This window comes from Scomber japonicus, chromosome 2 (genome assembly GCF_027409825.1).
Source record: "Scomber japonicus isolate fScoJap1 chromosome 2, fScoJap1.pri, whole genome shotgun sequence".
NCBI classification, from domain to species: Eukaryota; Metazoa; Chordata; class Actinopteri; order Scombriformes; family Scombridae; genus Scomber; species Scomber japonicus.
This window is the reverse complement of record NC_070579.1, coordinates 7,247,977-7,269,775: the sequence shown is the minus strand read 5'-3', so window position 1 is coordinate 7,269,775 and position 21,799 is coordinate 7,247,977. Positions and strand designations below refer to the sequence as shown.

Below are 21,799 nucleotides of genomic sequence, written 5' to 3'. Positions count from 1 at the left end.
TGCAGTATCTTCTTATTTTAAGTGAGTTACCTCCACCCCTCTTCTGCCTCTGAGCCCTGCAGCAAGGCACCGTCCACCTGCAGAGCGTCCAAGAGAGGAAAAAACCCAGCGAGGAGGAGGCATGAGGGCTGACAGAGGGCTGACAGGGTCCCGCTGCAAAACGGAAAGGGGAGCTGATAGGAGCTGATTGCACCGAGCTAAAAACGTCGTTCAGTTTTCCTGGAGGAATTTTAATTGCCCCGGGGGGCTTTTTGCTTATCTGCCCCCAGGGCGGTTATTAATACAACACACTGCGATAAAGAGGACGGAGAGACAGCGAGCTCAACCCGGCTGCTGCTGCTACTGGAGACTATAACACACAGCACAGGAGGGTAAAATTAAAGTTGGACAAGAGAGTGGAACTGCTTTATTATTATTATGTGTGTAGTCTCGTGCGTGCGTCATATATCACACGCTGAAACTGACGTATAGTCACGTTTATGCGCCGACTACACTATTAAATGGCTTTAAAAAAGAGGGGAAATTCTAGATGTCTGCAGATTATTTTATTTCAACCATCTCCTTATATTTCAGTCTGACATGTTTAAGGTTTTTTTTTTTTTTTTTTTTTGATGTTTATGGATCACTGCTGGAAATTTAAATCAATGTTAAGTTTGGGAAGTTTGTCTTTTATAGTAAGGACTAACTTACTGTAGAGGAATTCACCGCAACATGTGAATGCTTTACTGTAAATATAATAAATGCATCTTTAACATGAGTGACATTGGATCGTGTAGCTGGTGTGTTCAGGATTTGGCGCATTTGGTAGTTAAGAGAGGTTTAATTTGATCATATCCAACGTTTCGTATTATTAATTTTGCGCAAATTTGAGCACAAACTCCTCTCCTAAATCTAAATCTCCATTTCCTGTCAAGTTTTTACGGCCGCATTTCCACTAAAGAAAGGCCTTCACGGACAAACCTCCTCTAATAATAGTACAGGCCTCTACACAGCTATCACAGCGGTGGTTTTTGCGTCATGACGAGAGATGGTGGATAATATTAACCAATAATTATATGATACACTAAAAGCATTAAATAATCTGCAGGGGCAAATATAACAAGATAAGCCCCCCCTCCTCCCCCCCTTCCTGCCTTTCACTCTATTGTCCCTTGACCTGACTGTTGACCTTGACGTGCCACCGGCGGTGCGCCTCGCCAACAAAGCGCACAGATTTACGCACGAACCAACATGCTATCCAGTGACTGAAGAATGGGTAAAAACAGCTGGAATGATGCGTAAAAACAGCAAAAAAGGCGACGTGAGATCCATAGAAAGACAACTGTAATCCAACAACTGTGCTTGCAGGAGTTGAAACTGATGCGTAAAACTGTTTTTGGGGGAGGCTACGTGGTCAACACATGAAGTAAGTACAGAAGTTTAAATACAGTGGACCGGGTGGAGGGAACAGGGTGTCAGTACATTTCCCCTGTCCACCATATTCACAGAAGTCTCAAAAAACAAAATCCCAGTACGTGAACACACACGTCACGTACGCCCCACCTTCTCTCTCCCACTCTGTGACTCTTCCAAATGCTTCCCTCTCAGCCCACACGGACTTTCCATTTCACACACACACATACACACACACACGCACGCACGCATATACATACACACACACACACGCACGCACACACACCCCTCCCCCTGACATCAGAGGAGGCAGAGGCGCTCCTTCGCCCCGGTCCAAAAACTCTACTTACAAAGCCCGACATTATATCTGTCAGAGAGGAGACCTGCATGGACAAACCCGGGACTAATACTCACGTTTTCGTGCGATTTACTGCAATGAAGGATTCCAGAGGCTTTACGCACCTCCAGTTACAAAAGAAGAGGCTATTAAGGTAAATTATTTGTTAGAAAAGGAGTTGGGGGGAGGTAAAAAAAAAGAAAAAAGAAGAAAAAAAAGGAAAGAGAGAGACAGGGAGAGAGAAGGTGTGCATGTTACTCGGCGGGCTTCATTTCCTCGATGCTGCAGAGCAGGAGCTGGATGACATGATGCTGCCGAGCCCGCTCACCTCCACGCCGTTTTCAGTCAAGGATATCCTCAAGCTGGAGCAGCAGCAGCAACAACAGCAGCAGCAGCAGTCCGGGTCATTGGAGCACCAGCACCGGGCACACACCCAGCAGCACTTGGCTGGATCTCCTCCCCACCAGCAGCAGCACTATCAAACCCCGCCGTCCTGCATGCTGGCCGGGGCCCGGGACAGCCCTTCCTTCTCGGAGGGGGAAGACAACCTGGCTTACCTCAGTGCGCTGGCGGTGCGGGAGGAGGACCGCGGGGAGACGAGCCTGTCCCCGGATATGTACGTGCACCACGGCCTGCAGGGAGCCAAGCTGGAGGCCGCCGAGCTGGAGGAGCAGGAGAGCAGTGAGTTGAAGTAAACTACTGTAAAAAAACAAAAAAAAAAAAAAAAAAAAAAAAAGGCCAAACAAAAGGAAACAAAGGACACAAGAAACTATTATTAATAATATTACTTAAAAGAGAAAATGACAAAATGGAACACGATTTTTAATAATAGACACATTAAAGCAGCTGTTTTGAATTTTAAATCTCGTGTTTTTAGTGACTAGAAGAGAATTTGCATGTTAAGCCACAAAAAAATAATTAAATGCGTAACGTTACCTTTTTACGCACGGTGCCGTTTTACGCAGTTTTATCCACTTAAATAATTACAATTGAATCATTTGTAATGCGGTGAAATTATAGTTTTGAGATAGCTAAGCTTCAAACACAATGTGTGCCAACTGTGTGTGTGTGTGTGTGTGTGTGTGTGTGTGTGTGTGTGTGTGTGTGTGTGTGTGTGTGTGTGTGTGTTCTGAAATTAGGCCTAATCCTGCAGCTCCTGCGACCCTAAAGGTGTAATAATAAGAACATAAGTCGTGCAAAAAGTGCCAAAATCTAATATATAAGTCTAATTTTAATGAAGTTAAAATAGATAATAGCTTTTACAGATGTTTTTTAAATAATCTAATCAATGCAGGACGTGACATCAGACGCCTGCTCTCTGCTCCTCCACCCTCCAGACACACAACACATTATCCCAATAAAGAGCTATCAAATGGTGGAAGTCAGTATCACGGCGAGCAAACGAGCCTGAGACGAATCCAGTAAAGTCTGGAAATGTCAAACACTTTCTAGTGGTTCAGCTGCGCGCCTGTTAGGCCCGGGTCTGTTATGATGTGTGGACCATAAACCGGCAATTAGTTTAAAGAGGCTTGTAAAAGAAATGACACGGCGAAGTAGCGCTAATAAACAGAGTCACAGTCAAACACTGCGGCCTCACTGCGTCCTGATGAGTCTGTGTTACATGGAAAATAGCTGGTGGAGAAAAATAAATCTTTTTTTTTTTTTTTTTTTTTTTTTGTGGAGCTGATAGAAGCTGCACGAGCTCAGAAAGTCACTAAAAGTCATAAAATGGGCACATCTGTATTTTGGACGTTTTGACCCTTTATACTGTTTTATAATCAGCCTCCTTTTATCATATTGTTTCATATTTTATGGTATAATTCAGGGGCGATTTTAGACCTAAGCACCCCTAAAAATAAATAATAATATATATATAATAATATTTTATACGGCTTTAATTATTGCGCGAGCGTCTGTTAGAAATGAGACAAATACTTAAACTGCAGATTCAAATGTTTTTATTTTAACAGCTTTAAATGTACTTTGGATAGTTGTGTCATTAGTATAATCTTTACCTCAGGGTTGATTAACTTATCTTAGAGTCTGTAGAAATCTGTGATTGTTTATTCTGAACCATTATTATTATTATTATACATGATAGTAAACCACTCTACTATGTATTCATATGTTGTTATTGCAATCCAGTGAAATTAGTAGTTTAGCTTGCAGTAGGTCAAATTGTAAGTCTGATTCTTATTTTTTATGGTTGTTTTTATATTGTTGCTGAATTTATAATATTGCACACTGCGTAAAAAGCTGCTGTCAGTTTTATGGAAAATAGTCGCATGTTTCAGAGTCTTAGTGAAACATTTGATTAGTTTAATGGGTGTGGACTTATAAAAAAATTAGCATAATGTGTCTTTTTTTATTCTCGCTCCACACATGATTTCATAATTTGCCTCCAGAGATATATTACTGACGCCCTTTTTTATTCCCAACGTGCCCAGAGAGCTGCGGGCTGGTGTCCAGGTCTGAGGCAGCAGAGGGCGGGCAGGGAGACTCAGAGAGGCCGGTGCAGAAGCAGAGGAGCCGGCGGAGACCCAGGGTGCTCTTCTCCCAGGCGCAGGTCTTCGAGTTGGAGAGACGCTTCAAGCAGCAGCGCTACTTGTCTGCTCCTGAGCGGGAGCACCTTGCCACCACTCTCAAACTCACCTCCAACCAGGTGAAGATCTGGTTTCAAAACCGGCGCTACAAGTGCAAACGCCAGCGCCAGGACAAATCTCTGGAGGTGGCCGGGCAGCAGCACCATCCTCCCCCGCCACGGAGAGTCGCTGTGCCGGTGCTGGTCCGAGATGGGAAGCCGTGTCTGGGAGGCACGCAGAGCTACGCAGCCGCAGCTCCATACGGATCCAACCCGTACAGTTACAATGGATACCCGTCCTACACGTACAACAACCCCGCTTATAACAGCAACTACAGCTGCACGTACACCAGCATCCCCTCGCTCCCTCCGTCCAGCACTCCTAACGCCTTCATGAACATGAACTTGGGAAATGTCAGCGGCCTCAGCGGCTCTCCACAGGCCCAAACACACCAAGGGACAGCGGTCACACCCTGCCAAGGCTCCCTGCAGGGCATCCGGGCCTGGTAGCCTCAACACAACACAACTAGAGAGACGGAGCTTCTTTTTTTTTTTACGGAGCTTTTTTTTTTCTCCATTTTGCTCAACCCCAAAAACCTTTTTTTTATTTTTTAGAAGTGTGTGTTAACAACACGGCTCAGAAAACAATATCTCTTATGTAATGGATGTAAGTTTGTTGGATTCACACCTGTCAGTTGAGATGACGCTTCACTCAGATTTCGGGCTATAGAAAAGAAAAGTCTATAAACTCCGAAATGATTGTGAGTAAAAAGCTGGACGTCACAGTCACACAGATGCATCAGCTTGGGTGAAATTTCATGATGTGGTCCAATAATTGTCGGTGCTTTTAATTTTGGGGGCACTGCATGACTGATGCACACAGAAAAGGGAGAAATACGCATTGGTTTGCGCATTTTCTCCCTTTTTGAACTTAAAAAGAAAAAAAAGACGATTTGTTGTTTTTTTTATGTTTGTTTTTAACATGCTATATTTTAGACTTATGGAGAGAATGCTTTAATTTTTTTTTTTTTTTTGGTTCAACAGAGAATTGTTTTAGTCTATTTCACATCTATTCAAATAAATCAGAGACATGAGAAAAGGTGCGTTTGATTCTGTATTCGGGTAAAAAAAAAAACGAGAAACGTGTTTTTTTAACACTTTCCTCTACATAATAAGAGCAATAATAATAATAATAATGATGATGATGATGATGCGGGGTCACTGTGCCCTGAAGTGATTCAGATGCACGGTGGCAATTTTTTTTTGTGTGTGTGGCTAATACACATATTAAGAGGAGAGTTGCTGGAGGAGGCCAGGCCACAGGAACTCTTTGTCCCGATGCCAGGCGACGTGAAAGGAGGAAGTTATTCTCCATTTGAGGTCCTTTAAAGGACGCGATTAAGCACCTAAAATACCCCCGAAGAGCGAGCTGCAGCCGGCTTACAGACCGACAATAATGGCTTATTGGATTGTCGGACAAAAGGTGTGTGGTAGGCAGAGCCGGGCACTCAGCAAAGACAAAAGCGCACAGGGGCAGTGAGATTGACGTCCTAATATTCCCATTTGAGGGACAGGCAGCGGGTTATTCTGCGCGGAGAAGGGGGACACGGAGGAAAAAATGTGGTCACTTTTGTTCCCCTTTATAGGAGGCTTTTTGTGCTCGCGGAGAAAGGCTCCACGAGATCCCCAGCCGCGAGGCTTCTGGGGGCAGGCCGGGGCTGGAGGTGATTGCAGCGGGGAGGCGTTTGTGTGAAAGAAGGGGGTATTATTGCTACAAGTTTCACCATTTATCCCGGTGGTGGAAAATGGGAAAATGGACGGGAGAATTTTAAGGGGGTGAGAAAGAGGATGGGAGGAGAAGGAGTGGAGGGAGGAGAGGTGGGGTGAGGGGGGGCGAGGTTCGTGCCCTGTTGCCTATTATGTCATTTTTAAGGGTGTTATTTCAGATTTCAGCCCCAGATTGATGTTATTCTCACAGGTAACAGTCTGAGCTTGAACTAAAAAGATACTGCAGAGCTCCTGTGATAAATATTTAGAAGGATATTTCACAAATATCTCCAAAAAAAGAAAAAGAAAAGGCGAAGATTGCGATGATTTTACAGGATCTGGGTGTCAAAAGGTCGCCAACGTGCCTTATTACGCGCCACTGGGGGGGAGTGAAGCCCTGACAGACATAATATTATATAAATGTAATAATATTTCTACTCAGATTTAAAGTTCAGCTTTTGAGTTTTTGGACAAGACAAGTAATTTAATCAGTTTGCCATAATGAGGTTTAGTTTTCAGCTCAAAATTTGGGTCAGTGTTGAAATATCAGTTATTTAATGTGTCGATGAAATCTTAGTTTTATTTATTTTTTAAACATTTTGTCACATACAACTGACACTTATTATTATTATTATTATTTTATTACTCTTTTTGGACATAAAGACCTTCGATTATAGTATTTTCACTATTTCCTGCCATGAATGCATTAATTAAAAATATAAATATATATATATATAAATATGGACAATAGGGCTGCAAATAGGGAGGGAGCCCAGTTTGCCTGCAGGTGATGCTTAAGAGAAAATAATTGTTCTTTTCTTTATTGTTTAACGTCTTGCTGTTTAATTGGCGCAGTTAATTAGCCATTACGCACAAATGAGAGCTTAAAAAAAAAAAAAAAAAAAAATCAACGCTCCCATGGATTAAATAAATCATTTCAGACTATACTAATCTCCAACCTCCGTTCTTTTATTTATAAAACAGAAACCTGCCAACTTATTTGCTGGTATAACTCTTATTATATGGAAGGTGGTGTGAACATTTTGGGAGAGAGAAGAGAAGAGAAGGCATCAATTGCTGTTTTTCCTGTGCGCGTAATTGTTCCTCCAGCCCCTGAGAACAGTTGTTTCCCAAACCCATTCTGGTATAATTACAGCCGCTCTCATGTCCTAATGTGAGACAGCAGCTAAGACTGAGAGCAAACAGCAGGAGCCGCATTCACTGTAACATCTCCTAATTAAACACCAGGCCTCGTTTATTCTGCTTTAGAGCTCCGCGCGTAAAAAAAAAAAGAAAAGTGGAGCAGAGACACAGCAATTAAGTCAAAATGATAAGATGTTAAATTCAAAAAAAGGGGGGAGAGTTACAAATTCATCAGATTTAATGCTTTAATTATCTTCATAATGAATGTTTACGCAGTGGTTTTTAACTCCATTGGTGATTCATTACGGATTTTACGCACGCGCTGGCATTCTGCTTTACCTCAACTCTACCTAATTGGCTTTAATCTACTGAGTTTAAACGTTAATTTACTGAGATCTGATAGCACAATTATCCTTAAATAAATATCAGGTCTTATCCAGCAGTGATCAGTGCGTCTGCCCGGCTCCTCTCAGCCAGACAGCGGGTCTCTCTGCTCAGATTGAGATCTGTCAGTCTGGTGCTGTTAACCAACTGATCTCCTCTCCTTGTTTGGGACAAAACAAAAGTTAAAGTCCATCGGGTGCAGCCTTAATGCCCCTCTAACCCCCCCCCCCCCCTCTCCTTACTAATGGGGGATTAATTGAGAGGTAAACAGAAAGCCGATAAGCTGTGAGCCCAGAGGTGCAGCCAGGCGGCCGCAGGACAGAGACTGATGAGCGCAAATAGAGACGAGACAGAGAGGCGTCTGTCAGGTAAACACCTCTACCTGCTAATCCCGATACAGACACAATAATAATAATAATAATAATAATGATAATAATAATAATAATAATGTCGATATTTTGACAGTACAACCTCAAAATGTACCTTAAAAAGTCGAAAACAGTAATGAATGACGTCATTTTAAAGGCGCTCCTGCTATATTTTTACTTCCTCTTAATGTCGGTTTCATCAGTAAACTTTAACTTAAACTTCCTAAAAGTCCTGCTAGTGTTGTCACCAAATAATCAGTGGTGTGGAAGAAGTGTTGATATGCTATCAAACTGTAAAAATCATCCATTAGAAGTAAAAGATTTGCATTCAAAATTATAGCTACTGGAGTAAAATCAACTTAAAGTATCAGCAAATAAAATTTTAAAAGAGCTCACTATACAGTAAAAATGCCAGCAGCTTTTATACTGTGTAACTCTTCATGGGAAATTTGAAGAAGGGAAGTCACGAGCTACTAAAACACATGAACCAACCATCGAACTCTGCTGACTTCCTAAACATTAAACATAGTCAATTGTCTCTTCTAAGTTATCAAAAGTCATTGTACAGATGTTAATAAGGCATTTTGGATCCTTCATGACACACACACACACACAAAACCCTCACGCCTCACCCTTTTAACTTAAACTTCCTAAAAGTCCTGCTAATGTTAATGAGACTTTAACTACTGTTATTATTATTACTACAGTTTCTAACTTCTACCATTATCACTAAATAATCAGTGGTATGGAAGAAGTGTTGAGATTGTATTAAACTGTACAAATCATCCATTAGAAGTAAAAGTCCTGCATTCAAAATCACACATGAGTAAAATGTGCTTAAAATAATAATAATAATTAAAGCTGCAAGCAGCGATGAAGGGGCCGTCACCACCCCATGCATGTCTGGTCAGAGCTCGGGCCCTAATATTGTGAATATCTTGAAACTACAACCTCAAAAATGTACCTAAAAACACGATTTCCTCTACGAGCGGTGCAGCTGTAATGAATGACGTCATTTTAAAGGCACTCGTGTTATTTTTTTACTTCCTCTTAATGTCGGTTTCATCGGTAAACTTTAACTTAAACCTCCTAAAAGTCCTGCTAATGTTAATGATACAACTATATATTATAACTACAGCATTGTCCCTGTAAAAAAACTGTAAAAATCATCCATTAGAAAAATCACACATGAGTAAAATGTACTTAAAGTATCAAAAATTAAAAATATATATACTCACTTAACAGCAAAAATGAGCCTATAGTCATAGTCACAGCTATATTATTACATATATATATATACTATTGTGTAATTATTACTGATGCATGAACATGTTTAAGTGTGTTATATAAGGTTGGGCAGTTTAATCTATAACAGTGCATCATTTAAATTTACATATATATATATATATATATGTAGATAAATACATAATTAAAATGACATGCATACAGTGGATAAGTGCAATATGTATTCTTCTAAAACCGAAACACACACGTTAAACATACACACGTTGAGTTTGTACTTGAGTAAATGTGCTTAGTAGCATTTCAGCACTGATAATAACACAGTAATAAAAGTTTAAATACTATTTTCTAGACAGGAAGTTGTGATTCTACAGTTATTCTTTCTGCAGCTATAGTGTGTGTTTCTTCAGTTAGAGCACTAATCAAACCTAAATTAACGGTGGTAACGTACGCAACAGGATGCCTAAAGGCCATATCATCCTTATACACACACACACACACACACACACACACACACACACACACACACACACACACACACACACACACACACACACACACACACACACACACACACACACACACACACACACACACACAGATCTGTGTCATTGTCATCTGTTGGTTTATGGCTGATGTGTTTCTAGCCAGAGGTTACAGCTGCTCTCAGACTCAGCCTGATCAAACACACACCAGTCATCACCCTGTGTACAGTACGCTGTGTATGTGTAGGTGTGTGCATGCGTGTGTGTGTGTGTATGTGTGTGTGTGACTAATTTTTAATCTCTGATTTGTTGAAACTCTTTGTTTATGTTTGCTCTTCGGCGCCTTTTTCTTTTTCGAGTTTTCCCACAAAAGTTAGGAGTTTATTTTTGCAGTTTGGAGTGGGAGTGAGCGTGTGTGTGTGTGTGTGTGTGTGCGTGCGTGTGTGTGTGTGTGTAGGTGTTCGATTGAGCTCAGGATCACTTTAGGAAACAAAACACACCAAAACATCCACGACTCATTTCAGTCCAACCACAGACCGCAGACCTCTGACATCACACTTATATTTAATCTGGGGGTTTTTTCCTTGTTGTTTTTTAAAGTTTTCCAGACACTTCTTAACATTTTTTACATAAGAAACATCTGGCGTGAAGAAGAAATACTGACCTTTATCGATAGGTTGATCATAGTGATACTCGGGGTTTCTGGCAGCACACTGAGGACAATTCAGTGTTGGATCCATGCTGATATTCTGTGGAGCTAGTAGACACTTAGATGAAGAGTAAGATAGAAAACATTAAACACTTAAATATAAACACTGATATTAAAGTTAAAATGGGCAGAAAATTGCAATTGAAAAAATGCCCTCTTTTTCACCTGAAGAGTCCAACAGAAGAACATCAACCACATAAATATAAATACTGATATTAAAGTTAGGCAGAAAATTGCAATTGAAAAAAAGCTTCCTTATTCACCTGAAGATATTTTCTATTGTTACATGTGTGTGTTTTAAGGTAAAAAAAAAAAGAAGAAGAAGAAGAAGAAGAAGCCAGAAATCATCTTGAAGGAGTGTGTGTTATATTTCTGGGAGCAATAATGTTTAAATCTAACCTTGTTAATCAGAATCAGGTTTTATTTATAAGTCAGTTTGCACATAAGGGATTTACCTCAGTGTTGACTGCTGCAGGCTTAAATCCAGGTTACAACATTAAAATACACATTATAACATGAAATTAGGTTATTAGGTTATTTATTTTCTTATATATGACTGAAGCACTGTGATAAATGTGGTACAAGCTTTGGCCAAAGTGGAGAAATCACCTTTAGTTTCTCTTTAAAATACACTAAATTGTTATTAATTTAAGTAAACTTAGTATCAACTGTGTGTACTCATGACTAATGTATATTTTAGATGTACTCATAATGTGCTTAGTGGGATATAATACTGAGCTCTCATCAGTTCAATTAAATATATAATGAAATACTATTGTGAGACACTATTAATAAACTTAAAATACATCAGAAATATATCTATAATATAATCAAAATATAAGAAATATCACATATAAATGAGTGAAATTGGACCAAAAGATTAATTTAAATAGAATAAGTTACGTGTTATAGTTGTTTTAGGAGGTATAAAGTTAAATCACAGAGCCACACTTCATTTTTTACAGTGTTAACGCTGAACTGAAGTACTCTCCCAACATTGTGGAGAGTTTGTGTGTCCATTTTTAGAAAAGTATGTCGCCCCAATGCCCAAATGTCTTTCAATATATAGAAATACTTACCTCACATTCTCTAAAATATGCATGTTTAATGAGTTAATCATATTTAAAGTTGAATGTTCAGTATAAAAAAGTGATAAAATTGAGACTTCAAACAACAAAACCTATTAAAATGTGCATCATGTCCCTTTATAGTAGAGGTAGAAGAGCAGCTCTACACCAGCACTAATCTACTAACAGATACTAATGCTTTATTTTAACGTTGAGATTACTCAAGTACTCTATTTAGTCTAATAAAATAAAAAAAATCTGTCTTTCATGTGTAAATGTTTCTCGTCTCCCTCTGACTCGTCGGCATCATTATCAGTTTGGAGAGTGTTTCTTGGCTCGCTCTCTGTTTCTGTCATAACACCCGCATGTTGTTAGCAGAAGTCGCTGTATATCTGCTGCTGCTTCCACTCACACGGCTCTCACCATTGGTCATTAAAAAGCAACACTCCGCCCATCAAGCGGCCGATCAGTGAGCCACTGAGTACCGACAGGCCCAGACAGGCTGCACACACACAACTTATAGCAGAGGGATCTGAACTTCACTACATGCATTACTGCCATTATTACTGCTCCTACTGCTACTGCTACTGCTACTGCTAACACTGCTAATACTGCTAACTATTAACAGTAGCACCACCTAATCCTACAGCCGTGATTACTGCTACCGGTACGACTTGTACGACAGCTGCTGTTGCAACCGGTGCTACACAACCAGATTAACCTGCAGGGGGGCCTGAGGCAAATATGAGCTCCTCCTGCCCCCCCCTCGCCTCCCTTTTCCTCCACCACCTCTCTGTGCAAAATGTACAGTTTCTCCATGTTGGAAATATGCTGGTGGTTTCATTAACCCGTACATACTGTCAAGGGTCAAATTTGACCCATTTTTGACATGTGACAGCTGTAAAAACACCTCAAATAATGTTCTTTTACTCTGACATGTGATGCACTAAAATGAAAACATCTTAAAATGTTATACTTTTGAATAGGTGCTACACATTTTTATCCATTGAGGTTGTTCTGGGTCAAATTTGAGCCGTATCTATTGACGTGTGTTTTCAGTTAAATGAATAGTTAACCCTTTGTACGTCACTTTGTGTCATGATATCTGGTCTAAAACAAAATCTATTTAACCCATTTAACTTTTAGGTCAATCTTTACTACTTGTATGAGGTATGTAAAGCACAGACAGACCATCAGATTGTGTTATAGTTGCTATAGATACAGTTTGAAGTTGAGTTTCATTTCTTTCATCTTGTACACAAACAGAATGATGATGATTTAAAAAAAGGTTTTGAAGAAATGAGGTCTGAATAAGGTCTGTAAAACATAAAATTTAGGGCCAATGAGAAAGAAAATCCATGGTTTATATTGTCATGGCCTCAAAGAGGAAGGAAAAGCAATGATGTAGCAGTGAAGCTCTAATGGTTATACAATTAACCCCACAGCTCAATAAAGTTGGTAAGTTTCAATAAAATAACATTTCAATCATTATTGCTGTTATATTTTCATGTCTGAGGTAAAATAGGACATGATATTGTGTGATAAGAGCTGTTTAGTCTCTCTGCTCTCTGAAACATGAATCAAGGTTTAATCACATTTATTGATCAGTCAGATCGACTATTGATGCTTTCTAAACAAATCTGTGGTTCAAAATTAGGTTTAGACTGTTTTAATGAGGGGATTCTTAGACCGGGTCAAAACAGACCCAGAATATGAACAGTAAGAGCTAAACAAGGTGAATTCAGGAACATTTAAACCCCAAATCTGGTACAGTAAACCACCTCATAGGTTTGGTAATAAAGCAGGATCTGCCTTAAAGGTGACATGTGGAGTTCCTGACCTCTCATAGCGCTATGGAGCAGTTTCATTTTTACAAGTGGGTCCATGTTTTGTTTGTCTTGGTGACACGATATCCAGCCGTGCCCAGTCGCTTTCACACGATCCACCAAGTGATTTACAGGAAACACACAGCGACACTAACAGCAAACACAGGGAGGAAGAAGACTGCAAGCCAGTAAACGTGGATGTAAACAATGAAGGATTTAAAATACTTAAACACCCCCCCACCCATTCCTCCCCAAACCCCTCGAACCACCACCCACTTCACTTCTGCTGAATTATTATCTACAGTTTCACACTAGAAGGTTTGTTCTCTTTGCTCACTAAGAGTTCGAGTTTAAGGCCGATCACGGTTCAATTTACGTTGGAAGTTGGAAGTCGGAGCTAGGAAAGACGAACCATTCCACTTTAGAAGAATTCATAGCAATACCAGCTGCTTAAAAAGGCATTTTTCTGTATTTTTGCACGTAGAAACACACGTAAGCAGCACATCCACAGATAGAAGAGACACATATAAGATAAAAAAACTACTAATAAACAGAATATATTACTACAACTTTCACCCTGTTGATGAACAGAGCAGCCATGTTGGATTTTAGGGTTGTGTCGTCTGACTTGAGGAGGCATTCCTGTTAAAAATCCCCGACTACGGATCTTGGAAATTCCGACTTCTGAGTAAAATCTGAAGGCACCATTACACAAGTGTAATGTGGAAATCTCCAACACACTCATAGTACACTCAGAGTGATTAATTGAACACGTCACCGCAGGACACCATTAAGGTCACAGCGGCGTTTGAAGCTTCGCAATCAATGATTTTTAATGAAATCACTGCAAATGTTTGAGCTTTTGTTAAACCTCACATACTGTTCATATCGCCTCATAATTAGTCTCTCTCTCTCTCTCTCTCTCTGTGCCACATTCGGGCTCAGATAATAAGCAAGATGAATCCTTAATGAAGCTTTCAGAGAGCTGAGAGAGAGAGAGAGAGATTTTTGAATAAATATGGGTCAAAAACTCTAAATAATAATATATATCAGCTGTACTCGTCATCACATTTCAGTTTAAAAGTAAGAAGTATTTAGAGTGGATTTACTGTTTACAAATGTTAAAAAAAATGGGCAAAATTTGACCCTGAACAGTATGTAAGGGGTTAAATCTGTTTATTCATGCTGCTGACTAATGAGATCGGAGAACTGAACGGTCCAAATAAAGTCAGGGAATAAAGCGACTGTAGTTTCTTAGCTGTGTTGCACCATTTAGTTTTATTTAACCTCCTCAGTCGGAGAATAAACTGCTCTGCAAAAGAGGAACGTTTGCAGACTGATATAATCATTTGTAGGTCACACCAAGAATGTGCTATTTGAAACCATGACAATATAAAACATGGATTTCTTTTTCTCATTGAGCCTGAACGTGATGTTTTACAGACCTCTACAGACCTCATTTGTTCAAAAACGTTATTTAAAAACATGTGAGAGACTCATTCTGTTCGTGTACAAGATGAAAAAAATTAAACTCAACTTCAAAAATCTCTTATGTCAGCAGTGATTTGTGTTATTCTGCATTTATACACTATAGCACAACCTGTATCTATAGCAACCATAACACAATCTGTATCTATAGCAACCACAGAACAACCTGTATCTATAGCAACCATAGAACAACCTGTATCTATAGCGTCCATAGAACAACCTGTATCTATAGCAACCATAGAACAACCTGTATCTATAGGAACCATAGAACAACCTGTATCTATAGCAACCATAGAACAACCTGTATCTATAGCAACCATAGAACAACCTGTATCTATAGCAACCATAGAAAAACCTGTATCTATAGCTACCATAGAACAACCTGTATCTATAGCAACCATAACACAATCTGATGGTCTTTTTGTGCTTTACATACATCATACGTAGTAAAGATTGCCAAAAAAAGTTAAATAAGTTAAATAGATTATGTTTTAGACCAGATATTATAAAGTGACTTCTACCAAACGTTTGAGCAGATTTACAAAGGGATAAGACAGTAGTGGATGCTACAAATGCCTTTTTGACAGCTTAGACTAATTAATAGTAAGAGGAACTTAACAAACTAGGCCAGCGGTTCTCCAAGTGGAGTCCTTGAGGGCGTCCACAGCGAAAAATGGGACTAATTTAACTTTAATTCCATCCATGAGTAACACAAAATCTGACTTTATGGCTGTTTTATTCATGGGTTTCATACATTTTCTATCTGATCTTGTCCGTGTTTGAGGTCCTTTACGTGAAAAAAGTTAGAGAACCACTGAATCAGGCTTCAGCTGAGCCTGACAAGCTGAATCCCAAAATGGCCGGTAGTTTATCCTCTATGTTTTATGCGTCTAATGATTTGGTTTCCTGGTGTTAAAACGAACATTACAACCTCACAGGACGACGACTGTGGCTGAGTTTAGTCTCCTATCCAACGCCTTCATCATAAACACTAATAAACAGTGAAATTTAAAGACACTATTCGCACTAAATATCTACTAGAGCTTTAAATAGGAGGTGTAAATGTTTAAATCCAACATTTGTTAAAGTCTGCACAGTGTGTTGTGGCATCTGTGGGAGTTTGGCTCCAAAATGAGATATCCACCAATTGAAAATCTGACACCTACGAGCTTTAGTGTGTAAGTGCTCTTCAGAGGCTGCACAGTGTCTCCTTCTCTCGTCAGCTCACATGTAATGCTTCCTGACGTCAGCGTGATAGATTTTGCAATGGACGTGGATGTTTGGAAATGTCTTTTTAACTGGTTTCCCGTGTCCAAGAAGGAGGGAAGGCCCCCCTGGCCAAGAGAGCGACTTCGCCTCGTCCATCAGCCCCCGGAGATATCTAAATATTTATGCTGCGATCCACATTTATCCATTCACTCGGTGCAGCTTTCTGGGTCAAAAACATTATGTTTCTGGGAAGATACAAGAGTATACAGTGTTTATGCAGTGCTACCCGCGAAGATTTATCCTAAACTGTCAGGGTCTACAATAACACACATAAATTCGCTGAGTGTGACTCACTAAAAAATCATTAGAATCATTCATTTAAGAAAAAAAAAAAAAAAAGAAGATCCTGCGGCTCCAGCTGGGAAAAGCTGGGCAAGAAAAAAAAATTGTTTTTAGCTTCCGTCAGCAGCTGATAACCAGGTGCTCTTTAGTAAAGCTGATAAAGTTGATCAATGAGCAACAGTAGAGAGCTGAGATTAGGCTGGGAAACTTCGACCATAGAACAACCTGTATCTATAGCAACCATAGAACAGCCTGTATCTATAGCAACCATAGAATAACCTGTATCTATAGCAACAGTGTCAAACTCATTTTCATTCAAGGGCCACATACTGCCCGCAATTTAATCTCATGTGGGCCGGATCATTAAAAAGATGTAAGGAAGGAAGGAAGGAAGGGAAGAAAGAAAGATGAAAGGAAGGAAGGAAAGAAAGAAAGATGAAAGGAAGGAAGGAAGGAAAGAAAGATGGAAGGAAGAAAGGGAGGAAGGACAGATAGAAGGAAGGAAAGAAAGAAAGATGGAAGGAAGGAAGGGAGGAAGGAGGAGAAGAAAGAGAGAAGACATGAATGAAAGACAGAAGGAAGGAAGGAAGGAAGGAAGGAAGGAAGGAAGGAAGGAAGGAAAGAAAGATGGAAGGAAGGAAGGGAGGAAGGACAGATAGAAGGAAGGAAAGAAAGAAAGATGGAAGGAAGGAAGGGAGGAAGGAGGAGAAGAAAGAGAGAAGACATGAATGAAAGACGGAAGGAAGGAAGGAAGGAAGGAAGGAAGGAAGGAAGGAAAAAGAAGACAGGAAAGAAGGAAGAAAGAAAAAGAAGACAGGAAAGAAGGAAGGAAGAAAAAGAAGACAGTAAAGAAGGAAGGAAAAAAAAGAAGACAGAAAGGAAGGAAGGAAGGACAGATGGAAGGAAGGAAGGAAGGAAGAAAAAGAAGACAGAAAGGAAGGAAGGGAAGATGGAAGGAAGGGAGGAATAAGGAAAGTGGGCCGGACTGGACCCCTCAGCGGGCCGGATCTGGCCCACGGGCCGCATGTTTGACACCCCTGATCTATAGCAACCATAGAACAACCTGTATCTATAGCAACCATAGAACAACCTGTATCTATAGCAACCATAGAACAACCTGTATCTATAGCAACAGTAGAGAGCTGAGATTAGGCTGGGAAACGTAGATTTAGGACAAACTGGAGTCATAAGGAGAATTTGCTCCTGGAGGGGGTAAAAAAAAAAAATTAAAAAAAAAGAAGGAGAAGAAATATGCCTTCATTCATGGTTCGGCAGGGTGTGGTATATAAAACATTCACCTCCAGGCATTCAAGTGGGTGGTTAAGAATAAAAAAGCCTTTAATGGATACGGACTGAACGCATACATGAAGATCCAGAAGGACGCAAGACTGCACACGCACCGCTGTTGTGTTTAGTTTTGTGGTGTTTTATCCCGTACTCAATACACTCTTTTAAATCTTTATCCGACCTACTTAAACGGGGCCTAGGGTTTAGATTTTAATGCCACATCTCAAACCGCTGATAAAGACCAGTTTTTTTTTCCTTTTTCTTTTTCTTTTTATTCTCCTCCTTCAAATTTTTTGGGTTTTTTTTTACGTGCAATTTATTCTCAAGTGTTGTTAAGATTGGGTCAACAGTGCTGATAGTAGTACTTCTTCACAAGGTGCTTTAACACTTTTTTTTTTTTTTTAATTTAACCCTCCTGTTGTCCTCGAGTCAAGAAATTTGACTTATTTTTTTTTTATCTAATTTCCTGACTTGTGACCAACTGGAACAATCTATTATAAATGCAATATTATATTTTCATATATTATAAACCAGAGCTATGATAGCAAGATAAATTAGCCTAAGCCTAAATTTAGATTTAGCTGATTCTGAATATTTTATCACAATGTTTTCCTCACAAGCTGCTCAGATCTGTAACATCCTGTAATCTTAACCAGGTCAGTAAAAAGTCTATAGTTTATTAAGATGAATTATTAACCTCACTTTATTACTTTTCTTCTAAAATAAATGTACCTTCTCTTTAATGTCAGATAAAGCACTTCTTTGGTTCAGTTAGTAGAAAGTTGTTCCCAGGGTTTTTATTTAATTGTATTTATATTAAAATAACATTAAAAAAAGCAGTAAACATATAAAAGGTAAATAATCTGAAGCTGCAGTATTTATCCTATAATGCAGCACGAGGACGAGGCTGCAGATATACACATGATTTTAGTTTTTTTTTATTTGTCGACTAATGACGATATATAAACTCCACTTTGGTCCAAACAGAAAAATAAGATGGATTAGCGATTAAACGTTAAGAGGCTTTAAGAACGCTTGACTTTTCCTCTTCCTCTCTCTCAACATATCAAGTAGAATATCTCTCCACGTCGACACTCATTGGTTTCATGGTTCCCACAGGATGAATCCAGATGGACCCTCAGACTGCTCCTCCAGCGCCACCATGAGGGTTTTAATAATAACTACTAATTATATCCTTCAGGCCACAATGTCTCTGAGCCTTTGTTTGCTAATACACTGCACTGCTCACTTTATATTCTTATCTATTAACTTCATTTACTTATTTATTTATTGACTTATTATGTAGATGTTCATTATTTTATTTTATATATATATATATATATATATATATATATCAAGCAAGATGAGCAATTCAAAAATATGTTAATGTTAAATATGTTTTAAAAGCAGCATCAGGTTTGTTAAAATGTGTATTTAGTATTTTTGTTGGTTTTATATCATTTGAAATGACATTTAAACCTTTTTTTTTTACCAAAAGTAAGACTGAATGCTCCTGAAAATGTCAAATGGTGTAACCACAAAAGAATGATAAATATTGAATATTTTATCACCTACAGTGTATTTAAGTGGACTTATACTAGTAATGACTTATACAGTATATAAAAAGTTATAATGTAAGATCATGCCAAACTAGTTGATATGGTGTTTTAATGAGAATTTACAGTTTTTAAGCACATTTTTAAGTTTTTATGGTTACACCACTTAGACATTTTTGCCATAATCCTCTAATATATTCTCTCAAAATGGATTAAAAGCAGAAATTTGATGCTGGGTCCACAAAATAAAAGAATGTGTGGAAAGAAGGGAGGAAAGAAGGAAGGGAGGGAGGAAGGAAGGAAGGAAGGAAAAGAGAGAGGAAAGAAAGAAGGCAGGAAGGTGGGGGGGGGGGGGGGGGAGAAAGAAGGAGGCGGAAGGGAGGAAGGAAGGAGGGAAGGAAGGAGGGAGGAAAGAAGGAACAGTCAAAACAGACGGGGTCAATTTGACCCGGGAGGACGACACGAAGGTTAAAGATCAGAGGGGGTCACCAAAATCATTAAGAGTCATCCTCTGGGGACTATGATTACACACACACACACACACACACACACACACACACACACACACACACACACACACACACACACACACACACACACACACACACACAGTATTTTATAAACCACATGGTCTCTAATTAACTGACATCTTGCTGGAAACTAAAAAAAAAAACCCACTAATTTAAAACCCAGTGTGTTTTAAAACAGAAGCGAGAGCCGATGACGGTCGTCTCCTATTCTCCTCTCTCTCAGTTAACACGAACGATTCAACTCACGCCAGCGAGATAAGCGTCTTCAAGTGTACGTCGTCTGGAGGGGTAATATATCACTCTATAGAAAAACACACACTTATCATCCTTGTGGGCTTCAGGGTGTGTTCCTCTGGAGTAGCCCAACTGTAAAACACGGCCATTTATAAAAGCGTCGGGGCACGTGGGCGAGCCAACGCTACTTCATGCCACATTGCCAAACTGAATTATGATTAATGCTGTTTATACTAAAGCCTTACAGCGCATATGAGGTGCAGCACCGCGTCTATTTGTGTGACCTGCAGGCGGAGCATCACCGATGGGAGAGATTAGAGGAACTCGCTCCCCTACATTTAAAAACACCAAAAGACCATTTATCACACGAGGAGAGAAGAGAGAGAGCAGGTAGCGCTCCTCCTTCTGGTCTTTTTTTACTTAACCCTCCTCTTGTCCTCGAGTCAAGGAAGGAAGGAAGGGAGAAAGGAAGGGAGAAAGGAAGGGAGGAAGAAGGAAGGAAGGGAAGGGAGGGAGGGAGAAAGGAAAAGAGGAAGGGAGGAAGGAAAGAAAGAAGGACAGAGGAAAGAAGGAAGGGAGGAAGGTAGGAGGGAGGAAAGAAGAAAGAAGGAAGGGAGGAAGGTGGGGGGAGGAAAGAAGAAAGAAGGAAGGGAAAAGGTAGAGGGGAGGAAATAAAGAGAAAAGGAGGGAGGGAGGAAAGAAGGAAGGAAGAAAGAAAGAAAGGAGAGAGGGAGGGAGGGAGGAAGGAAGGGAGGAAGAAGGAAGGAAGAGAGGAAGAAGGAAAGAAAGGAGGGAAGGAAGGGAGGAAAGGAAAGAAGAAAGGAAGGAAGGGAGGAAGAAGGGAGGAAGAAGGAAGGAAGGGAGGAAGGAAAGGAAGGACAGAGGAAATAAGGAAGGAAGGGAGGGAGGGAGAAAGGAAAAGAGGAAGGGAGGAGGGAAAGAAAGCAGGACAGAGGAAAGAAGGAAGGAAGGAAGGTAGGGGGGAGGAAAGAAAGAGAGAAGGAAGGAGGGAAGGAAAGGGAGGACAGACGGAAGGAAGGAAGGAAGGAAAGAGGGAGGAAGGACAAAAAGGAAGGAAAGAAAGAGAGAAGGAGGGAGGGATGAAGGAAGGATAGACATCGCGTCTATTTGTGTGACCTGCAGGCGGAGCATCACCGATGGGAGAGATTAGAGGAACTCGCTCCCACATTTAAAACACCAGAAGACCATTTATCACACGAGGAGAGAAGAGAGAGAGCAGGTAGCGTGTTGGTTCCTCCTCCTTCTGGTCTTTTTCCTTTTAACCCTCCCTCTTGTCCTCGAGTCAAGGAAGGAAGGAAGGGAGAAAGGAAGGAGGGAGAAAGGGATTTAAGAAGGAAAGAAAGGAGGGAAGGAAGGGAGGAAAGGATAGGAGAAAGGGAGGAAGAAGGAAGGAAGAGAGCAAGAAGGAAAGAGGAAAGAAGGAAGGGAAGAAGGAAGGAAGGAGGGAGGGAAGGAAGGAAAGAAGGAGGGAAGGAGGAAGGACAGACGGAAGGGAGGAAGGGAGGGAGGGAGGAAAGAGGGAAGGAAAGAAGGAGGGAGGGAGGACAGATGGAAGGAAGGAAGGAAGGAAGGAAGGTAGGGGGGAGGAAAGAGAGAGAGAAGGAGGGAGGGAGGAATTAAGGAAGGGAGGAAGGAAAGGAAAGAAAGAAGGACGGAAGGAAGGAAGAAGGACAGAAGGAAGGAAGGAAGGGAGGAAAGAGGGAAGGAAAGAAGGAGGGAGGGAGGGAGGACAGACGGAAGGAAGGGAGGAAGGAGAGGAAAGAAGGAAGGAAGGGAGGTAGGGAGGAGGAAAGAAAGAGAGAAGGAGGGAGGGAGGAAAGAAGGAAGGGAG

The 21,799-nt window shown here is 40.3% G+C and overlaps 1 protein-coding gene across 1 annotated transcript; it reads left to right on the top strand.

The window, feature by feature from the left end:
• Positions 1 to 1,994: 1,994 nt before the first annotated feature.
• LOC128378811 (homeobox protein Nkx-2.3-like) lies at positions 1,995 to 4,820 on the top strand. Its single transcript, XM_053338411.1, has 2 exons — positions 1,995 to 2,410; positions 4,177 to 4,820. The coding sequence occupies exons 1-2, from the start codon at positions 2,035 to 2,037 to the stop codon at positions 4,818 to 4,820; spliced, it is 1,020 nt and encodes a 339-aa protein (XP_053194386.1). The 5' UTR covers positions 1,995 to 2,034.
• Positions 4,821 to 21,799: the final 16,979 nt, after the last annotated feature.